Source organism: Portunus trituberculatus, unplaced genomic scaffold (assembly GCF_017591435.1).
Source record: "Portunus trituberculatus isolate SZX2019 unplaced genomic scaffold, ASM1759143v1 PGA_scaffold_64__5_contigs__length_350985, whole genome shotgun sequence".
NCBI classification, from domain to species: Eukaryota; Metazoa; Arthropoda; class Malacostraca; order Decapoda; family Portunidae; genus Portunus; species Portunus trituberculatus.
Genome location: NW_025541705.1, coordinates 68,276 through 88,275, shown reverse-complemented (window position 1 = coordinate 88,275; position 20,000 = coordinate 68,276). Strand labels below are relative to the sequence as shown.

General features: G+C 43.0%; 1 protein-coding gene across 2 annotated transcripts in view; it reads right to left on the bottom strand.

Moving 5' to 3' along the window:
* LOC123501000 (fibrinogen-like protein 1) overlaps positions 1 to 20,000 on the bottom strand; it is a 93,514-nt gene that overhangs the window by 55,101 nt on the left and 18,413 nt on the right. For both annotated transcript variants that reach the window (XM_045249555.1, XM_045249554.1), the window contains exon 2: positions 1,496 to 2,458. In XM_045249555.1, coding sequence (XP_045105490.1) covers positions 1,496 to 2,362 — 867 coding nt within the window. In that variant the 5' untranslated portion in view covers positions 2,363 to 2,458. The remainder of the gene's footprint in view (positions 1 to 1,495; positions 2,459 to 20,000) is intronic.

Genomic DNA, 20,000 nt, shown 5'->3' with positions numbered 1-20,000 from the left:
TATATATATATATATATATATATATATATATATATATATATATATGCTTTTTCTGCCTGCCTCCGGCTGGGCCATACCATACTCCTTACTTGCATCGTCTACGTCTGTCTTGTGACCACTTCTACCCTTGGTAGATGGTGTGCCATCTGTTGAAAGCGAGGTTCCCTAATCAATTCCTCCAGCTTGCCCATTGGATCCGTATATCCTCTCTAGAATCCTTGGATCCCCCATCCTTCACCCCATTACTGTGGGTTATGTATTATATCAATGCATATTACGTGTATGTGGCAACACTGTGTATTTCTCTGCGCATTCAGCTAGCGCATGAACCTGTGCTCCCGAGTCGCTACTGGCCGCCATTTCCTACCCTTTGTAGCTCTAAGGACAAGTAAAGAATCTACGTGCACTGCGTGTATGTCTGCCCCTTACTTAGGCATACACGCCCTCCATTATACATCCCGCAACCAACATGGCGCAGTGAGTAGGATTCGAACCTACGCGGCAACCAACACTTACTACCTGCGACCTGCGCGCCATCTGTTAGAAGCGAGGTTCCCTAATCAATTCCTCAAGCCCGCTCATTGAACCCGTACATCCCCCCTAGAATCCTTGATCTAAAGTCTAGACCGTGATGCTGCAGTTCAAGACTGATGCTCGCAAACGGCTTTGGCTCGTCTGGAGATAGGCCACGCCTGCGGTTACCTGATGTCCTGTGATCACCAGCCGTACTGTGACAATTGCTTGGTTCTTTTGACGGTACTGTACCTGTTCATCGAGTGCACAAGTTCGTTCGACCTGAGGGACCGTTTCCTGTACTGGTGTCGCAGTGCGGCTAGTATTTTTCCCCTGCCAGGTGCTAGAGCCCGAGTGTCCCTTCCTGGATGTTGACGTGCTGCATTATTTGGAGGAAGTTGGCTTCATCCATTTGTTGTAAAACTGCTTGTTTATTTTATATTTTGCTTTATAGTGTATTTTAATTCTAGTTTTTAACATTTTCATTTAACCTTTTATTTTTTACAATATCCTTTATTACTAACATTTTCTTTAATTTTGTTCAATTTAATGCTTTGTACCGTTTGGTTGCAGCACCATATGACCCAAGCTGTTGTGGGGCCTAACCTAAATCACTCACTCACTCACTCATTTTCTTGAGCTTTCTTGTTTGTGTGAGCATATTTTTAGGATTAGCTGCGACTGAATTCACGGAACGCTTTGGATGTAGTTGAGAGACAGAATAGACAAATAGCTAGGAAGTCACTGTATGCTTCGTCCATTTGTATTTAATCCTGTAATCCTGCAAGCACTATTGTACTTTCATTATAATATGCTTGAAACTAATTTGCATTAACAAGTAGGGCTGATCATAAATGGACCCAAGAAAAAATAAGCTTAGCACTAGAAAAAAAGCTTGAGTTGTTCTTATCTTTAAAATGTATTCATTGTCGTGTGAAATAATCAGTAACACATCATAAAAATTAACAAACAACAAACTTACTGTTCCGTAACCATCTGTCGCGCGATGCGTCCTGTTCCCATTTCTCAAACTCTCTTCCACATTTACCTCCACCGCCGATTCTCTCTTCGCAGCCGCCTCCTCCACTTTCGCCACCATCTCCTCTACTTTCGCTGCCGCCAGCTCCACCTTCGTTGCCGTCTCCTCCATATTCCCTGCCGTCTCCTCTACCTTCGTGTCCATTTCTTCCACCTTCGTTGTAGTCTCCTCCACCTTCGTCACCGTCTCGTCCACATTCGCTGTCGTCTCCTCCATTTTCACTGCCGTCTCCTCCACCTTCGCTGCCGTCTCCTCTACCCTCATTGCCACTGCCTCCAGTTTAGACACTGTTTGATTCATGCTTGCTCTCTGACCCGCTGCCTGTGTGGAGCAAGTGGTCGTTGCCTCCTTCACTGTCGCATTCACGATCTCCAGCCACTTTCCAGAGAAGGAAGTTGCATGGTCAACCATGTCACATTTTTCCTTCATGCTGGCAGTAATGGCGTTAGAAAACTTAGATAAGCCCTCCAGAATCATAGTTTCGGCGTTAACCAATCTATCCGTCACTAAATCCCCCATTTCCTCGCGTAGGGACGTGATTTCGTGTTGCATCTTATCTTCCAGAGACGAGAGACGGTTTAAAATTTGTGTCAGCAAGGTCTTCATCTGGCGAGTGTGAAAGTCCATTTGGTCTTTGAAACCGTTGAGAATCTCTAATGGTAGAGTATCCAGATCGTCCCACACTGGCTGCAAAGGGTCTTCTGGTAGAGTAGGAAGATAATCGTTGTCTTGGAATCCTGCTGAGATTCCTAGGCTGCCAGTCACAACACACAGCAGCCACAGCAGACAACAAGGTTTATCTCTGGTCATTGTGGTTGGGATCGTTCAGGTGGTGCTTTGTGGCTGTCTCACTTTTTATTTTTGATTATACAGTATTTGCTGTTCTGTTTGTATGTTTCCCTCTTCCTAAGATAATAATAATAATAATAATAATATTAATAATAATAATAATAATAATAATAATAATAATTAGTAACAGTAATAGCTATCATTATTAGCATTATTGTTATTATTATTAACAAGTACTACTTCCTCCTTTCTCTCTTGTCCAAGGGGGAAGGGGGGATCTCTCTCTCTCTCTCTCTCTGTGTGTGTGTGTGTGTGTGTGTGTGTGTGTGTGTGTGTGTGTGTGTGTGTGTGTGTGTGTGTGTGTGTGTGTGTGTGTGTGTAATTCACCACGGTTGCCTGCCCTGCTGGTCACCCAGCCAGTCTTCCCCATTATCGACCGAGCTCAGACCTCATAGACCGATCTTCGGTAGACTGAGACACACACACCCACACACCTAGAAAGCGAGGCCACAACCCCTCGAGTTACATTACTGCTAACTGAACATGGGCTACACATTAAGAGGCTTGCCCATTTGCCTCGCCGCCTCCGGGACTCGAACCCGGACCCTCTCGATTGTGAGTCGAGCTTGCTAACCACTACACTACGCGGGTGTGTGTGTGTGTGTGTGTGTGTGTGTGTGTGTGTGTGTTGTTATTTTTGTTGTTACTATTGATGTTGCTTATAGATTCATATGTAAATAAATATTGACAGAGAGAGAGAGAGAGAGAGAGAGAGAGAGAGAGAGAGAGAGAGAGAGAGAGAGAGAGAGAGAGAGAGAGAGAGAGAGAGAGAGAGAGAGAGAGAGAGAGAGAGAGAGAGAGAGAGAGAGAGAGAGAGAGAGAGAGAGAGAGAGAGAGAGAGAGAGAGAGAGAGAGAGAGAGAGAGAGAGAGAGATAAGAGTATATATATATATATATATATATATATATATATATATATATATATATATATATATATATATATATATATATATATATATATATATATATATATATATATATATATATATATATATATATATATATATATATATATATATATATATATATATATATATATATATATATATTTTTTTTTTTTTTTTTTTTTTTTTTTTTACGTAGGGAAGAGGGCCAGCCAAGTAAGGCAAAAAAAAGAAAGTTAAAAAGGCCCACTTGAGTGCTGGCTCTCCAAAAGTGTAAAAGTGCCAAAACCGTCAGCCAGAATTAGGGGAGCAAATGCCTCGATACCTCCCTCTTAAAAGAAGACAAGTTGTAGGAATTCGGAAATACAGATGCAGGGAGGGAGTTCCAGAGTTTACCAGTGAAAGGGATGAATGATTGAGCGTACTGGTTAACTCTTGCATTAGAGAGTTGGACAGAATAGGGATGAGAGGAAGAAGAAAGCCTTGTGCAGCGTGGCCGCAGGAGGAGGGGAGGCATGCAGTTAGTAAGATCAGTAGAAGAGTTACCATGAAAATAACGATAAAAGATAGAAAGGGAGCTTTCGATTCCACCCTATCAAGCAAAGCTGTGTGACTGGAACCCCCCAAACATGCGAAGAGTACTCCATACAGGGACGGATAAGGCCCTTATACAGAGTAAGCAGTTGGAGGGCGAGAAAACTGGCGGAGACGCCTCAGAACACCTAACTTCGTAGAAGCTGTTTTAGCAAGAAATGAGATGTGAAGTTTCCAGTTAAGATTATGAGCAAAGGACAGACCGAGGATATTCATTGTGGAAGAGGGAGACAGTTGAGTGTCATTGAAGAAGAGGATAGTTGTCTGGAAGGTTGTGTCGAGTTGATAGATGGAGGAATTGAGTTTTTGAGGCATTGAAAACTACTAGATTTTCTCTGCCCCAATCGGAAATTTTAGAAAGATCGGAAGTCAGGCGTTCCGTGGCGTCCCCGCGTGATCTGTTAATTTCCTGAAGGGTTGGACGTCTCTGAAAGAACGTGGAAAGATGTAGGGTGGTATCATCAGCGTAGGAGTGGATAGGGCAAGAAGTTTGGTTAAGAAGGTCATTAATGAATAATAGAAAGAGAGTGGGTGACAGGACAGAACCCTGAGGAACACCACTATTAATAGGTTTAGGAGAAGAACAGTAGCCGTCTACCACAGCAGCAATAGAGCGGTCGGAAAGGAAACTTGAGATAAAGTTGCAGAGAGAAGGATAGAAGCCGTAAGAGGGCAGTTTTGAAATCAAAGCTTTATGCCAGACTCTATCAAAAGCTTTTGATATGTCTAACGCAACAGCAAAAGTTTCACCGAAATCTCTAAAAGAGGATGACCAAGACTCAGTAAGGAAAGCCAGAAGATCACCAGTAGAGCGACCTTGACGGAAGCCATACTGGCGATCAGACAGAAGATTGTGAAGTGACAGATGTTTGAGAATCTTCCTATTCAGGATAGATTAAAAACTTTAGACAAGCAAGAGATTAAAGCTATAGGACGGTAGTTTGAGGGGTTAGAACGGTCACCCTTTTAGGAACAGGCTGAATGTAGGCGAACTTCCAGCAGGAAGGAAAGGTAGAAGTCGATAGACAAAGTTGGAAGAGTTTGGCCAGGCAAGGTGCAAGCACAGAAGCACAGTTTTTGAGAACAATAGGAGGGACCCCATCAGGTCCATAAGCCTTCCGAGGGTTTAGGCCAGCAAGGGCATGGAAAACATCATTACGAAGAATTTTGATTGTAGACATGAAATAGTCAGAGGGAGGAGGAGAGGGAGGACAAGCCCAGAATCGTCCAAGGTGGAGTTGTGAGCAAAGGTTTGAGAAAAGAGTTCAGCTTTAGAGACAGAAGAGATGGCAGTGGTGCCATCAGGATGAAATAAAGGAGGAAAGATGAAGAAGTGAAGTTATTTGAGATGTTTTTGGCTAGATGCCAGAAGTCACGAGGGAGTTTGAGTTTGAAAGATTTTGACATTTTCTATTTATGAAAGAGTGTTTGGCAAGTTGAAGAACAGACCTGGCATGATTCCGGGCAGAGATATAAAGTGCATGAGATTCAGGAAGGTTCGTACCTTTTGTGGGCAGCCTCTCTATCATGTACAGCACGAGAACAGGCTGAGTTAAACCAAAGTTTAGAAGGTTAGGTTGAGAAAAAGAATGAGGAAAGTACGCCTCCATGTCAGACACTAACACCTCTGTTATGCGATCAGCACAAAGAGATGGGTCTCTGACACGGAAGCAATAATCACTCTAGGGAAAAATCAGCATAATACCTCCTCAGGTCCCCCCAGCTGACAGAGGCAAAACGCCAGAGGCACCTTCGCTTTGGGGGATCCTGCGGAGGGATTGGAGAAATAGGACAAGATACAGAAATGATATTGTAATTGGAGGAGCCCAATGGAGATGAAAGTGTGACAACATAAGCAGAAGGGTTAGAGGTGAGGAAAAGATCAAGAATGTTGGGCGTGTCTCCAAGACGGTCAGGAGTACGAGTAGTTGCTCTAGGTCATGGATGATAGCAAAGTTGAAGGCTAGTTCACCAGGGTGGTCAGTGAAAGGAGAGGAAAGCCAAAGCTGGTGGTAAACATTGAAATCTCCAAGAATGGAAATTTCAGCGAAAGGGTAGAGAGACAGAATGTGCTCCACTTTAGAAGTTAAGTAGTCGAAGAATTTGCTTTAGTCAGAAAAGTTAGGGGAGAGATAAACAGCACAGATGAATTTAGTTTGAGAGTGACTGTTAAGTCGTAGCCAGATGGTGAAAAATTCGGAAGACTCAAGAGCGTGGGCACGAGAGCAAGTTAAGTCGTTGCGCACATAGACGCAACATCCAGCTTTGGAATGAAAATGAGAATAGAGAAAGGAGGGAACAGAGAAGGGGCTACTGTCAGTTGCCTCAGACAGCTGTGCTTCGGTGAGGAAAAGATGAGGTTTAGTAGAGGAGAGGTGGTGTTCCATAGATTGAAAATTAGATAGATCTAAGACTGCTAATCTTGCAGAAGTTAATGTAGAAAAAGTTGGGGGAAGTGTCAAGGCATTTGGGGTCTTTAACATTAGAGGTGTCCGACCTGGGGACATTTTTGGTCCCCTCCCCTCCCCTCCCCCTCCGAGGCGTTATTTTCGGGTCACATTTTTCTTTTAAATTATGATTTGAAGTAAAGGGTGCATGTGTGGTAGGTGCATGTAGTTTTGTGTGAAGAATGAGATATGTTTTTAAAGGGTAGGCTGTGACTGCCCCCTTGAGTTATGAGACGCAAACTACTACTATTACTACTACTACTATTACTACTACTACTTCAGCGGGTACTACTGATTGTTATCGCTATTGTTATTATTATTATCATTATTATTGTTATTATTATTATTATTATTATTATTATTATTATTATTATTATTATTATTATTATTATTATTATCATTATTATTATTATTATTAGTACTATTATTATTATTATTATTATTATTACTATCGGATGTGTCTTTCCTATGAATCGGAGGCTCATTGGTAGGTTTTTTTTTTCCCAAGTACCTTATCCTGTCTCTTTTGTCTAGAGGGATGGATTATGGAAGTTTTCTCTCTCTCTCTCTCTCTCTCTCTCTCTCTCTCTCTCTCTCTCTCTCTCTCTCTCTCTACTACTAATGCTTTTGCTACTACTACTACTACTACTACTACTACTACTACTACTACTACTACTACTACTATTACTACTACTACTAATAATAATAATAACGTTAGTAATAATGATAATAGTAATACTACTAATACTACTACTAATAATAATAATTTTAATACTAGTACTACAACTACTACTACTACTACTACTACTACTACTACTACTACTACTACTAATAATAATAATAATAATAATAACAGTAATACTAAAACTGCTACAACTCTTACTACTGCTACTACTACTCCTACTACATTTTTTTTATGTAAGAGGGAGAGCTTCCAAGTGCAACAAAATATTAGAAAATATAAATCACTGGAACTATAGTCTCCCTAAAAGCCTGGGACAAAATGTCTTGACACCTCTCTCTTAAAAGAATTCAAGTAGTAAGAAGATAAAAATACAGTAGCAGGTAAGGAGTTCCAGAGTTTACCAATGAAAGGTATGAATGATTGAGAGTACGGGTTAACTTTTGTACTAGAGGGTTGGACAGAAAAGGGGTGAAAGGAAGAAGAAACCCTTGAGCAGTGAGGCCGCAGGAGGAGGGGAGGCATGCAGTTACCAGGATCAGTAGTGCAGTTAGCTTGAAAATAGCTATAAAAGGTAGAGAGAGATGTAACATTTCGGCGGTGAGAGAAACGCTGAAGACAGTCAATCAGATGAGGGGAGTTGATGAGACGAAAAGCTTTTAATTCCACCATATCTAATAAAGCCGTATGAACCCCCCAAGCATTGAAAGAGTACTCCATGCAAGGGTGTTAACCCTTGTACAGGGTTAACAGTTGGAGGGGTGAGAAAAACTGGTGTAGATGCAGCAGAACGCCTTACTTCATAGCCCCCCAGATGGGAACCGCCTTGTCGTGGTGGGGGGGCTAGCGTGCCCCTGTGACCTGGCAAGCTAGGCTAGAGGGGGCTTAGGCCCCTGCTCTGCCCTTTCGCGGGGGAGAGGACTACCCATGCTAGTAAGGTCGCCAGTGAGGGGCCAGACTAAATGGTTCCTACGTAGGCTGCCAGTGGACCAGCGGAGCCACCCGCTGGAGGGATCGCCCCATAGGGGCCGTCCTGTGCTGGATGGTTGGGTGTCCAGGCTGGGATGCTTTGGGAGGGGGGTCTCAGCTCTGTCTTGGACAAACATTCGTATCATGTGGGGCCTTTTTTAAAACGACTGGTCCGCATGGGGACGAGGTACCCCGTCCACGGCAGCCAGCGCTCCCTCCCATTGTAGTCCCAGTAGGTGGTTTCCTTGCCCTGGAGCCAATTTTTGTGTAACTTTATACATATGGTTAAACACAAAAAACTGTCAAGTTCTCGTGAGGTGGCTGACCTGGGTTGCGAGACATCATCTTCAGGTCTGAATGGGAAGGAGGGTTCCCCTCCACAAGGGCATCCCACAGCAGTCTCCTTTTTTTGGGAGTTCTTCTGAGGGACGTATTTCTGCTGCATGTGACTCCCTTTTGATGATAAATATAAATCTATCTTTTTTTTATCACGTCTTGCATTCATTCCTCAAGGTGTATGGCACGGTTCTCCGTATTCGACTTGTTTACGATAAGGACTTTCCGTCTAATCGCTGCTATGTAACGTTTCTGTCATGCGATGAAGCCCGTTTGGCTTATGAACATGTAGCATCCTGCCCCTTGCTGGCTCTGGCTTTAATACAGAACTTCTCCACTCTCGCAATATTTCGGACAGTAACACGGACAACATCCCAAATCTTTATGACCATCGTTCAGAGAACTCAGTTCCTGAAGTCCGCCAGATCGCGCCTCCTCGTTGGTTTGTGGCGTACTACAAAAATGGGCGCGGGAATTTCATACATGCCTCCCAGTACCTGTCAAAGAGATCGGCACGATTTCTGAAGGAAACCTCAAGAAATACGGTAAGGGAATGCTAGAGCAAGCGAAAGATATCACGCAGGCAAGGATGTTGCAACATCTACCATGTCCTTCTGACAGCATGTTTGAGACTATTAAGGCACATCTCACCTTTAATTACAGTAAAGGTTGTGTGTACAGTCAGGATCTTTACGAATTTCCTGAAGAGAAAATACTAGTAATGTGTTCTAGCTCAGTCCAATAGGTGACTAAGATGAGGAACTCTTCCAACATCTTCTTTCTCACCTTGTTTGGTTCCACCCTCCCACACCGTGTTCATATCGGTCCTATCAATCTTAGGGTGAGGCGTTCTGTTTCTCGCCCTCTTCAGTGTTTCTCATGCTATGGGTACGGTCTCGGCAAAAGCTCATGTAAGGAAGCTTCTCGATGTGGTAATTGCTCTGCACTAAACTCACATTCTGAGGAGCATTGCAATGCTGCTGCTTATTGTTTTCATTGCCGTGATGCTAACCAGGTACGTTCCAGGCAATTCCCAAGGTATCGCTTGGAGCAGGACATTTTACAACTTGCTAACACTCAGTTCATCAGCCTAGGTAGCGCCCGACGCGAACTCCTGTACCGTCAGAGGGATGGTGCTGGTGCGACATCCTATGCTTCATTGGCCGCTCGCTCTTCAGCTGAGTCTGCCGGACCGAAGACGATAACTTCTGCTACCTCTCGCTCTATTGGGGCGGGTGTTCCTGTTCATTTGGCCAATAGGTTTGCCCTTTTGTCCGATGACTCGGTTGAGTCATCTTTTAGAAGTGACGAGAACAATACGTAGTTGACCAAAGTCACTCATGTAGTGGATGTCCATTTGCCCCATGTATCGCCTAAGCCTTTGAAGGGCTTGACCAAACGACACAGCGGCTCTGCGGAGTCGATAAATTTAGCTCAGCCTAAGCAATCTAAGGTTTCTTCCGTTGCACATGATCGTGAGTCCTCTAGGGACCGCTCTGCAATGGTAGCTCCAGTAGTTTCTGTCCAGCCTTCTGTGGCAGCCCATTCAAAAGGCTCGCCCGTCCACTGCACCTAAATAGTCATCTTCAAGCTTCTACAGTGGAACTGTAGAGGCCTTCGCACCTCGTGTGGGGGAAATCCGAGCTTTATTGTCGGAGTTCTCTCCAGCCTGTGTAGCTCTATAAGAGACTATGCTAGGTGATAGTACTTATTCTAGTCCTCCTGGCTATCGTGCCTTTTGTAGCACTCCTTTCCCTGACCAAGGCCACCACGGTGGTACAGCTATTCTAGTCCGTCAGGATATACTTGTTGTCCCTTTACAACTTAACTCTCCCCTTCAGGTGGTTGCTGTTAAGGTTTTTATGGGAGGATCCTACAGCATTTGCAGTTTATATCTCCCTCTTCGGCTTCCTGTCTCCAGGGTGTGAGCTTGACGGTCTGGTGCGTGAGCTGACTCCGCCTTTCCTCTTGTTGGGAGATTTTAACAGCCGTCACCCATTGTGGATGAAGGTGCTTGTAATCTGCATGGGGTTTTAATCGGTTCTTTTATTGAGGATGAGGGATTGGAGGTTTTGAATTCTGGGATGTTACACATTTCCATAGTCCTACTGGGACTTTTACAGCTATCGATCTTTCTCTGTGTACATCTAATTCTTTCCTTGATTTTAATTGGCGGGTCCTACCGGATTTACACGGTAGTGACCACTTTCCGATTTTATTAGAATCTGTGAACTCTGAGCCACAGTCCCGGCCCCACGCTGGGTTTTAGACAAGGCAGATTGGCCTCGATTCACAGACCTTACCTCTTTTATCCGTCCGCTGGCTGACTTTTCTACTTGTGCTTAAGCTGTTGATTATTTTACCGATTTTTTACATTCAGTAGCGCTTCAGACAATCCCTAGGACGTCCGGTCGCTTTACTAAGCGTCCCGTTCCTTGGTGGAACGCAGCATGTACTAATGCTGTGAAAGAGAAACGGCCAGCTTTCTCTCCTCTCCGGCGACATCGTGGGGACCCGCAGTGCCTGGAAGCTTTTCGACGCTGCCGAGCTCGTGCCCGCCGCGTTTTGAAAGAGGCACAAACAGCCTCTTAGAAGGCCTATGTCTCTTCCATTAACGCCCGCACCTTTCTTACGAATGTCTTCAAAAAAGTCCGCCGAATTGCTGGGAAGTGTTCTGCTCCTTCCCCACCAGTTTTGTTTTCTGCTGGGCGGACGGTGGCAGACCCTAGGACTGTTGCCGACCTCTTCGCACTTTGCCAGTGTTTCCCGCGGGCATTCTGCAGCCCTGGGAGCACGTCACCGTCAGAGAATGAAATCTCTCGGCATAAATTTTTCTTCCACTGGAAGGGAGTCTTATAATGTCCCCTTTTCTGCCTCCGAGTTACAGACTCCTTTCTTCTAGTGTCATTACTCTTCTCCTGGGCCAGATGATATTCCTTATGTCTTCTTGCGCCACATGTCTGACAATGCTTTTAACTTTTTATTAAATCTTTATAATATGATTTGGCATACCGGTGACTTTCCATCTTCTTGGGCTGTCGCAGTGGTTCTCCCATTTCCGAAGCCTGGGAAAGATAATCTTCAGGCTACGAACTACCATCCTATATCTTTGACATCCTGCATTTGTAAAGTGTTAGAAAAGATGGTAAATGTAAGACTCATGTGGTACTTGGAGAGGGGGGAAGTACTTGTCATCGGTACAGTACGGCTTCCGAAAGATGAGGTCTACTACTGATGCTCTTTTATCCCTAGAGTCTTCTATTTGTGAGGCCTTCACTAATCACCACCATCAAGTAACAGTCTTTTTTTGACCTGGAGAAGGCCTACGACACGGCTTGGTGTTATGGCATTTTACAGTCCTTGTTTAATTTTGGCCTTCGTGGCCACCTACCTATTTTTATTCAGTAGTTTTTATCCAGACGTCTTTTACAGGTTCCAGTGGGGAGTTTTCTCTCCGAGGCTACTGCTCTAAATAATGGCGTCCCACAGGGAAGTATTCTTAGTGTTACCTTATTCGCAGTCGCAACAAATGATGTTATTGATACTCTACCGGATGGCGTTCACAGCTCCTTATATGTGGACGACCACATATAAGGATGTCACTGATCGAGCGCAAGCTCCAACTGGCTATCAATAGGGGGTTCGGTTGGGCCAACATGAACGGTTTTCGATTCTCCATTTCGAAGACCGTAGCCGTGCATTTTTGTCGCAACCGTGGTGTACTTCCAGACCCTGATTTATACCTCGCCAATAGACGTCTCTCATGCGTGGAGGCGACTCGATACCTTGGCCTTTTGTTTGACAACCGTCTCATCTGGGTTCCCCATTTCCGTTCTCTTAAGGTGTCTTGTCGGCAGGCATTATCCCTTCTTCTGGTTTTATGTCACACCTCTTGGGGTGCGGAGAGGGACACTTTGCTGCTGCTTCACCGTACACTAATGCAGGGGTCGGCAACCTATGGCACGCGTGCCAGACTTGGCACGCAGAGTGCTTACCTATGGCACGCCACGTGATATGAAGGAGCAAAGAAAAAAAAGTTAAGCAACAAAATAATGAGAGAGAGAGAGAGAGAGAGAGAGAGAGAGAGAGAGAGAGAAAATGTGTATTGTACATCCTTACAGTTATGATTTAAATTTTCGTATGATTCTAAATATTTCTTTCTTATGATATATTAAAATGATTAAATTAAAACGAAAATGTTTTGTACCCGCGATGAGGTGTACGTGAGCACAGCGAGATGTAGACGAGTATGAGACACGTTGGTCCCCGCCGCTGGTGACGCATTAGTCAAGCAGCGCTGCTGTTTCAGTGACTATTTACCTGCCCTGAGTGACACTCTTTCTAGTTACTGTCGCCATGGCTACTGCGAAAAAAGTCAAGCTTGATGTCCGATCATTTCAGTCATCATGGACAAATGACTTTGGATTTATTCAACAGAATGATCGTGCTGTGTGTGCTCTCTGCTGCGAAAATGTCGTGTGCCGCACATCTAGTGTTAAAAGACACTTTGAAACAAAACACGATAAGACTTTCAAGGACAGTGCAGACAAGGCTGAAGCGATTAAGAAAGCAGTATCCCGCTATGAGAAACAAAGTAATGTGTTTAAGAACCTGAGTGCTAGCAAAAACAATGCAACTGAGGCCAGTTACAAACTAGCTCTGTGTATTGCTAAGCATGGAAAGCCTTTTACTGATGGAGATTTCATAAAAGCAGCTTTCCTAGAGTGCTCTGAGGTGTTATTTGATGGCATATCAAACAAACAGATGATCATCTCAAGGATAAAAGATATGCCTGCCTCAGCTAGGACCGTGGAGAGACGTATTTCTGAAATGGCTGCTAATGTAGGTGAGCAGCAAACTGTTGCTTTAACAACTACACCTGTGTTCAGTGTGGCCCTGGATGAAAGCGTGGATATAAATGACATTCCCCGTCTGGCTGTTTTTGCCAGGTACAGTGACACAGAGATACACGAGGAGCTGTGCTGTCTTCAACCTATGTATGGCACTACCAAGGGGGGAGGACATACTGAAGACATTCACTGACCATTTTGAGGACAGAGGGGTTGACATAAGAAAGATTTTTGCAGTAACAACAGATGGTGCCCCTGCTATGGTAGGAAAAAAACAAGGGTTTTACCAAGCTTGTTGAGGATAAAATTGGACACCCCATTTTGAAATTGCACTGCATAATTCATCAAGAAAATTTATGTGCCAAAATCTCGAGCTCTGATCTCAACAAGGTGATGGCTACTGTAACAAAAGTAGTGAATTTTGTTGTTGCACACTCTTCTCTTACGCACAGGCAGTTTCAAGCTTTCCTTGAAGAGGTGGACAGTGCTTACAAAGATATACCCTTGCACAGCAGTGTTAGGTGGCTAAGCTGTGGGAAGGTATTGGAGAGATTTGTGGAATGCTTTGATGAAATCAAGCTTTTCTTAACAGAAAAAGGCCAAGGCTACCCTGAGCTGGAGGACAGAGATTGGATTGTGAAACTTATGTTTCTCTCAGACATCACCAAACATCTAAATGACCTCAGTCTTCTCTTGCAAGGTGCAGGAAAAACAGTGATGGACTTGTATGATACTTGGAAGGCATTTGTTGCAAAGCTTGCAGTTTACTCATCAGATATTAAAATGGTTCTTTCCGTTACTTCAAAAACTTGAAAAACTTATCTGCAACTCATCCTGTCAACACTACTGATCTTCAGGTGTACATGCAAGAATTGAAATCTGAGTTCTCAATCAGATTTCAAGATTTCAAAACATCGGCCCAGTGTTTTCCTTTTAATCAGACCAGACACGTTTAGATACAGTGAGTTGGACGCATCTCTTTTTGAGTGGATGGAAACTGAGGAGTTGGAAATGCAGTTAATTGACTTTCAGGCCTCATCATTGTGGTCAGCTAAATTTAAGGATCTTCGAGAAATATTGGAAACTAGTACGAATGATCATGCAGCCTCCATATTAAGTTCCTGGACATCACTGCCTGATAAATTCAATTGCATGAAGAAAGTAGCTTTTGCATTGCTATCAGCATTTGGATCTACATATCAGTGCGAGCAGATATTTTCACACATGAAGCACATCCTCAATCCCCATCGCAGCAACCTTACAACGGATCATTCTGAGGGTTGTGTAAAGCTCAAGGTGTCCAGATATTCACCTGAAATTTCAACTTTGGCCAAAGGGAAGCAAGGGCAAGGATCGCATTAATATTGTGAGTATAATTTTACAATAAAGAAGTATATTTTAGTTTCTAAGAATACTAAATGCTACAAAAAGTGTTACATTTATGTTATGCATGTGGAGAAAAATACATCCTACTTTAATTACAATGGTCACTACATACTCAGTCATAGTGTATAATTATAATTTTCATTTTCGTAGGCTACATATAGGGCTGAAAAAATAACATTTGGCACGCAAGGGAGTAAAAAAGTGGCATGAATTATAAACTGGCACACTATGTTCAAAAGGTTGCCGACCCCTGCACTAATGCATCCTAAGCTGGAATGCGGTTGTGAAATCTACTCCTCTGGAACTAAGGAACGTCTACGTGTACTTGACTCCGTGCATCATGCTGGGATTCGCTTGGCTACGGGTGCATTTCGGACATCTCCAATTCCTAACTTATTAGTGGATGCTGGCTTCTGGCCGGTGGACCTCCGGCGCCAGTCTTCGATGCTCCGGTGTTGGTTTTGCACCCACCGTCTTCCTGATTCCGTCCCTTGTATGCCAATATTGCGGGACTCGCGTTCGCAGGCGTATGTCACTCGACCGAGTCTACCTAAACTTTTTGGCTTTCGAGTGGCAAACCTCATGATGGACTTGTCTATCAACCCCACTCCTGTTTACTCTTTCCGGCTCCCACGAGTTGGTTATTGGCAGCTTTCGGTTGTTTCATTATGCCCTCCTGCCATGGATGGCAAGAAGGATTTTCTGCCAGCTCTGTCCCACACACGGTTTTTAGAACACTTTTTTTTATCCATTCTGATGACATTCCCGTTTTTACTGATGGTTCCAAATCCGACGCAGGCGTTGGGTTTAGTGTGGTTTTCCCCTCTTTTTATCGGTCTTTCAGCCTTCCTTCGGTGGCATCAGTCTTTACTGCGGAGCTGTCTGCCATTGTCCTAGCTTTACAGATAATTTTTACTCTCCCGGTTTCGTCTTTTACAACTTCTAGTGACTGCCGCAGTGCTCTTACTGCTCTTTCTTCTTTTATTTCTCTTCACCCTTTGGTTTTATCAGCCCTGGAGTGGTTCTATTTACTTACTAGAAGAGGATAATTATCGTTTTGGGTTCTGTTGGGTCCTTGGTCATATAGGTGCTCCAGGGAATGAACACGCAGATCGCCTCGCTAAAGAGGCAGCAAGTCGCGCACCATCTCCTGCCCCTGTTCCTTTTCGAGATGTATTTCCTCTAATTTGTGAGGCAGTTGCAGCACTTTGGCAGAGAAGATGGCTAACTGGGGTCGCAACCTCAAAAATTGGAGAGATCACTACTTCCTCTATTCCTCACTGGACATACACCCATGTCTGGGACCGCAGTGCACAGACTTTATTGGCGCGATTGCGTATAGGTCACACATAACTTACACAAAGGTACCTCCTTTTTTTTTTTTTTTTTTTTTACGTAGGGAAGGGGACCAGCCAAAGGCAAAAATAAGGAAAGTTAGAAAAAAGCCCACTTGAGCGCTGGCTCTCCAAAGAGTAGAGAAAGTGCCAAAACCGTCAGCCAGAATTAGGGGAGCAAATGCCTCGATACCTCCCTCTTAAAAGAAGACAAGTTGTAGAAATTTGGAAATACAGATACAGGGAGAGAGTTCCAGAGTTTACCAGTGAAAGGGATGAATGATTGAGCGTACTGGTTAACTCTTGCATTAGAGAGTTGGACAGAATAGGGATGTGAGGAAGAAGAAAGCCTTGTGCAGCGTGGCCGCAGGAGAAGGGGAGGCATGCAGTTAGCAAGATCAGTAGAACAGTTACCATGAAAATAGCGATATAATATAGAAAGGGATGCAACATTTCGGCGGTGAGAAAGAGAGTGAAGACAGTTAGTCAGAGGAGGGGAGTTGATGAGACGAAGTGCTTTCGATTCCACCCTATCAAGCAAAGTTGTGTGACTGGAACCCCCCCAAACATGCGAAGAGTACTCCATACAGGGACGGATAAGGCCCTTATACAGAGTAAGCAGTTGGAGGGGCGAGAAAAACCAGGGACCCCTCCACCTTACTGTGATGACTGCCTACTTGTGGAGTGCCCTAGTTTAATAGACCTGCGACACCGCTACCTCTATCGGTGCTGCGATGGAGATAGCGGTGTCTATCTTCTTTCTGAGATTTTTGGACCAGCGTGTCTGGCCCTTGGCCATGATGTTGTTTTTTTTTGGGGGGAGGCTGGTCTTCTCCCCTATTTGTGAATTTTAGAATTTTTACTTATGCATTTTGAGGTGTTATCGTGTTTTTAGTGTTTTAGCAACTTTTAATTGTATTGTTTTTAATTATTTTTAGTTACTTTGTAATTTTTCTTTATTTTTTTTTTCTTTTCGTCCTATTTAAATTTTGGTAGCGTTCCTAAATGACCTTGGCTGTTGCCGCGCCTACAGCAAAATCCAAATTTATCTGTCCCACACACGGTTTTTAGAACACTTTTTGATCCAATCTGATGATATACCTGTTTTTACTGATGGTTTCAAATCCGACGCAGGCGTTGGGTTTAGTGTGGTTTTCCCCTCTTTTTATCGGTCTGGCAGCCTTCCTTCAGTGGCATCCATCTTTACTGCGGAGCTGTCTGCCATAGTCCTAGCTTTACATATTATTTTTACTCTCCCGGTTTCGTCTTTTACAATTTTTAGTGACTGTCGCAGTGCTCTTACTTCTCTCTCTTCCACTATCTCCCTTCACCCATTGGTTTTATCAGCCCTAGAGTGACTATATATCTACTTACCAGAAGAGGATATCGTGTTGGGTTCTGTTGGGTCCCTGGTCACGTTGGTGTTCCAGGGAATGAACACGCAGACCGCCTCGCTAAAGAGGCAGCAAGTCGCGCTCTATCCCCTGCCCCTGTTCCGTTTCGAGAAAAATTTCATCTAATTCGTGTGGCGCTTGCAGCAATTTGACAGAGAAGATGGCTAACGGGGGTCGCAACCTCGAAAATGGGAGAGATCACTACTTCCTCTATCCCTCAATGGACATATACACATGTCCGGGAACGCCGTTTACAGACTTTATTGGCGCAACTGCGTATAGGTCACACGTACCTTACAAATAAGTACCTGTTGACCAGGGACCCTCAACCTTACTGTGATGACTGCCTGGTGCCGCTTACGGTGCGGCACCTGCTTGTAGAGTGCCCTAGTTTAATTGAGTTACGACACCGCTACCTCTACCGTTGTCGCGGTAGAGATAGCGGTGTCTATTATCTCTCAAAAGCCCTTGGACCAGAGTGCCTGGCCCAAGGCCATGTCGTGTTTAGGTTTTTCGGAGAAGCTGGTATTCTCCCAAAGTTAAGAATATTATTTTATTTCATTATATGTATTTCAATGTTTTATTTAGTTTTATTGTATTTTTAGATTTTTAGCTATTTTATTGGTTTTAACTGCTTTTAGTTGTTTTTATCAACAATTTTGTTTGTTTACATTATTGTAGCGGTGCCAAATAACGACAGATGTTGCGGCGCCTTATAATAAAATCCATCCATTTTTTTTTTTTTATAAGAAAGATGAGATGGCAGTGGTGCCATCAGGATAAATTATTAAAAGAGGGAAAGATGATACTACAGTTATTACTACTACTGCTACAATTACTATTACTATTACTCTTACTACTACTACTACTTTTACTACTACTACTACTATTACAGCACTATTGCTATTTCTGCTGCTACCATTACTATTACTACTACTACTACTACTATTGCTGCTGGTGCTGCTGCTGCTGCTGTTACTACCACTGTTACTACTATAACAACAAAAACAACAACAACAACAACAACAACAACAACAACAACAACTACTACTACTACTACTACTACTACTACTACTACTTCCACCACCACCACCACCACCACTACTGCTACTAGAACTACTACTACTACTACTACTACTACTACTACTACTACTACTACTACTACTGCTATTATTGCTGCTGCTGCTGCTGCTGCTGCTGTTACTACAATTGCTACTACTACTACTACTACTACTACTACTACCACTGCTTCACCAGCACTAGCACTATTACATTACTAGCACCACTACTACCACCACTACTACTCTACTACTACTCTGCTGCTGCTACTACTGCTACTACTACTACTACTACTACTACTACTACTACTACTACTACTACTACTACTACTACTACTACTACTTCTGGTACTACTACTACTACTACTACTACTACTACTACTACTACTAGTGCTACTGCTACTTTTACTACTATTACTGTTATTACTACTACAACTTGTCTTTATGCAGGAGGGTCAACTGGCCAAGGGCAAGAAAAAAAATGGATAAAAAAGGCCCACTTGGTTGCCAGTTCCCTTAAAAGTCAAGAGAGTTAACCAAAATTCAGGGACAAATGTATGAAGACCTGCTTCTTAAAAGAAGTCAAGGCGTAGGAAGATAGATATACAGAAGCAGGCAGGTACTTTCAGGGTTTACCAGAGAAAGTTGTGAATGATTGAGATGACTGGTTAAATAAACCCTTGTATTAGAGAGCTGGAGAAAAATAGGGATGAGATGAAGAAGAAAGCCTTGTGCAGCGAGGCCGCAGAAGGAGGGGAGGCATGCAATTAGCAAGATCAGTAGAGCAGTTAGCATGAAAATAGCGATAAAAGAGATAAAAGAAATGCAACATTTTGGCGGTTAGAAAGAAGCTGCAGTCAGTTAGAGGAACTGAATTGAACTTACGTGAAATTAATTAATTTTCCACTCTACAATGGTTATTCTTTGTAAATAACACACATGAGTTAATTTCAATACAGTATAAAATATTAGTATTAATATAAATATAAATGAATAAGAACACAAAATGAACTTTGTCAGTAAAATGCAATAAAATTGAAATATGATTATACAACATAACATTTAAAGATAAAATTATATGTAAAATAGGTTAAATTTGCATTAATGCAATAAAATTACAAAGAGAAAGGAAATCAAAATTATATGTAAAATAGGTAAAATTTGCATTAATACAACAAAATTACAAAGAAAAAAGAAATACACTCAAAATGACAAGAGAACACTACATTTGAAATTGTTGACTACGTAGGTGTGCCTTTACTTTACGTTTAAAGGAACTTAGAGAGTGTGCATCTTTTACATCAGTGGAAAGACTGTTCCACAAAGAAGGTGCTGCCACAATAAGTGACCTATCCCCCAAGCACATGTGACATTTTGGTCTATAAAGCTGATGTTGTTGCCTTGTGTTTACAACGCGGGCGTTAACATCTTCCACTCTCGACAGTGTGAATAACCAATGTTGTACTCTTTTATTCATGATGTTATGTACTAGTATGCCCAATTCAAAGTGATATTTTTGTTTTATCTTCAGCCATCACAGCTTTTTTAAATATGGAATGGCGTGGTCATATTTGCTACTTTAGCTGTAAAATTCAGAATTTTTGTATACGGCTAATCTGGGTTGAATTAGCTGTGTCCCAAATGAGTATGCCGTAGTTAATCTGG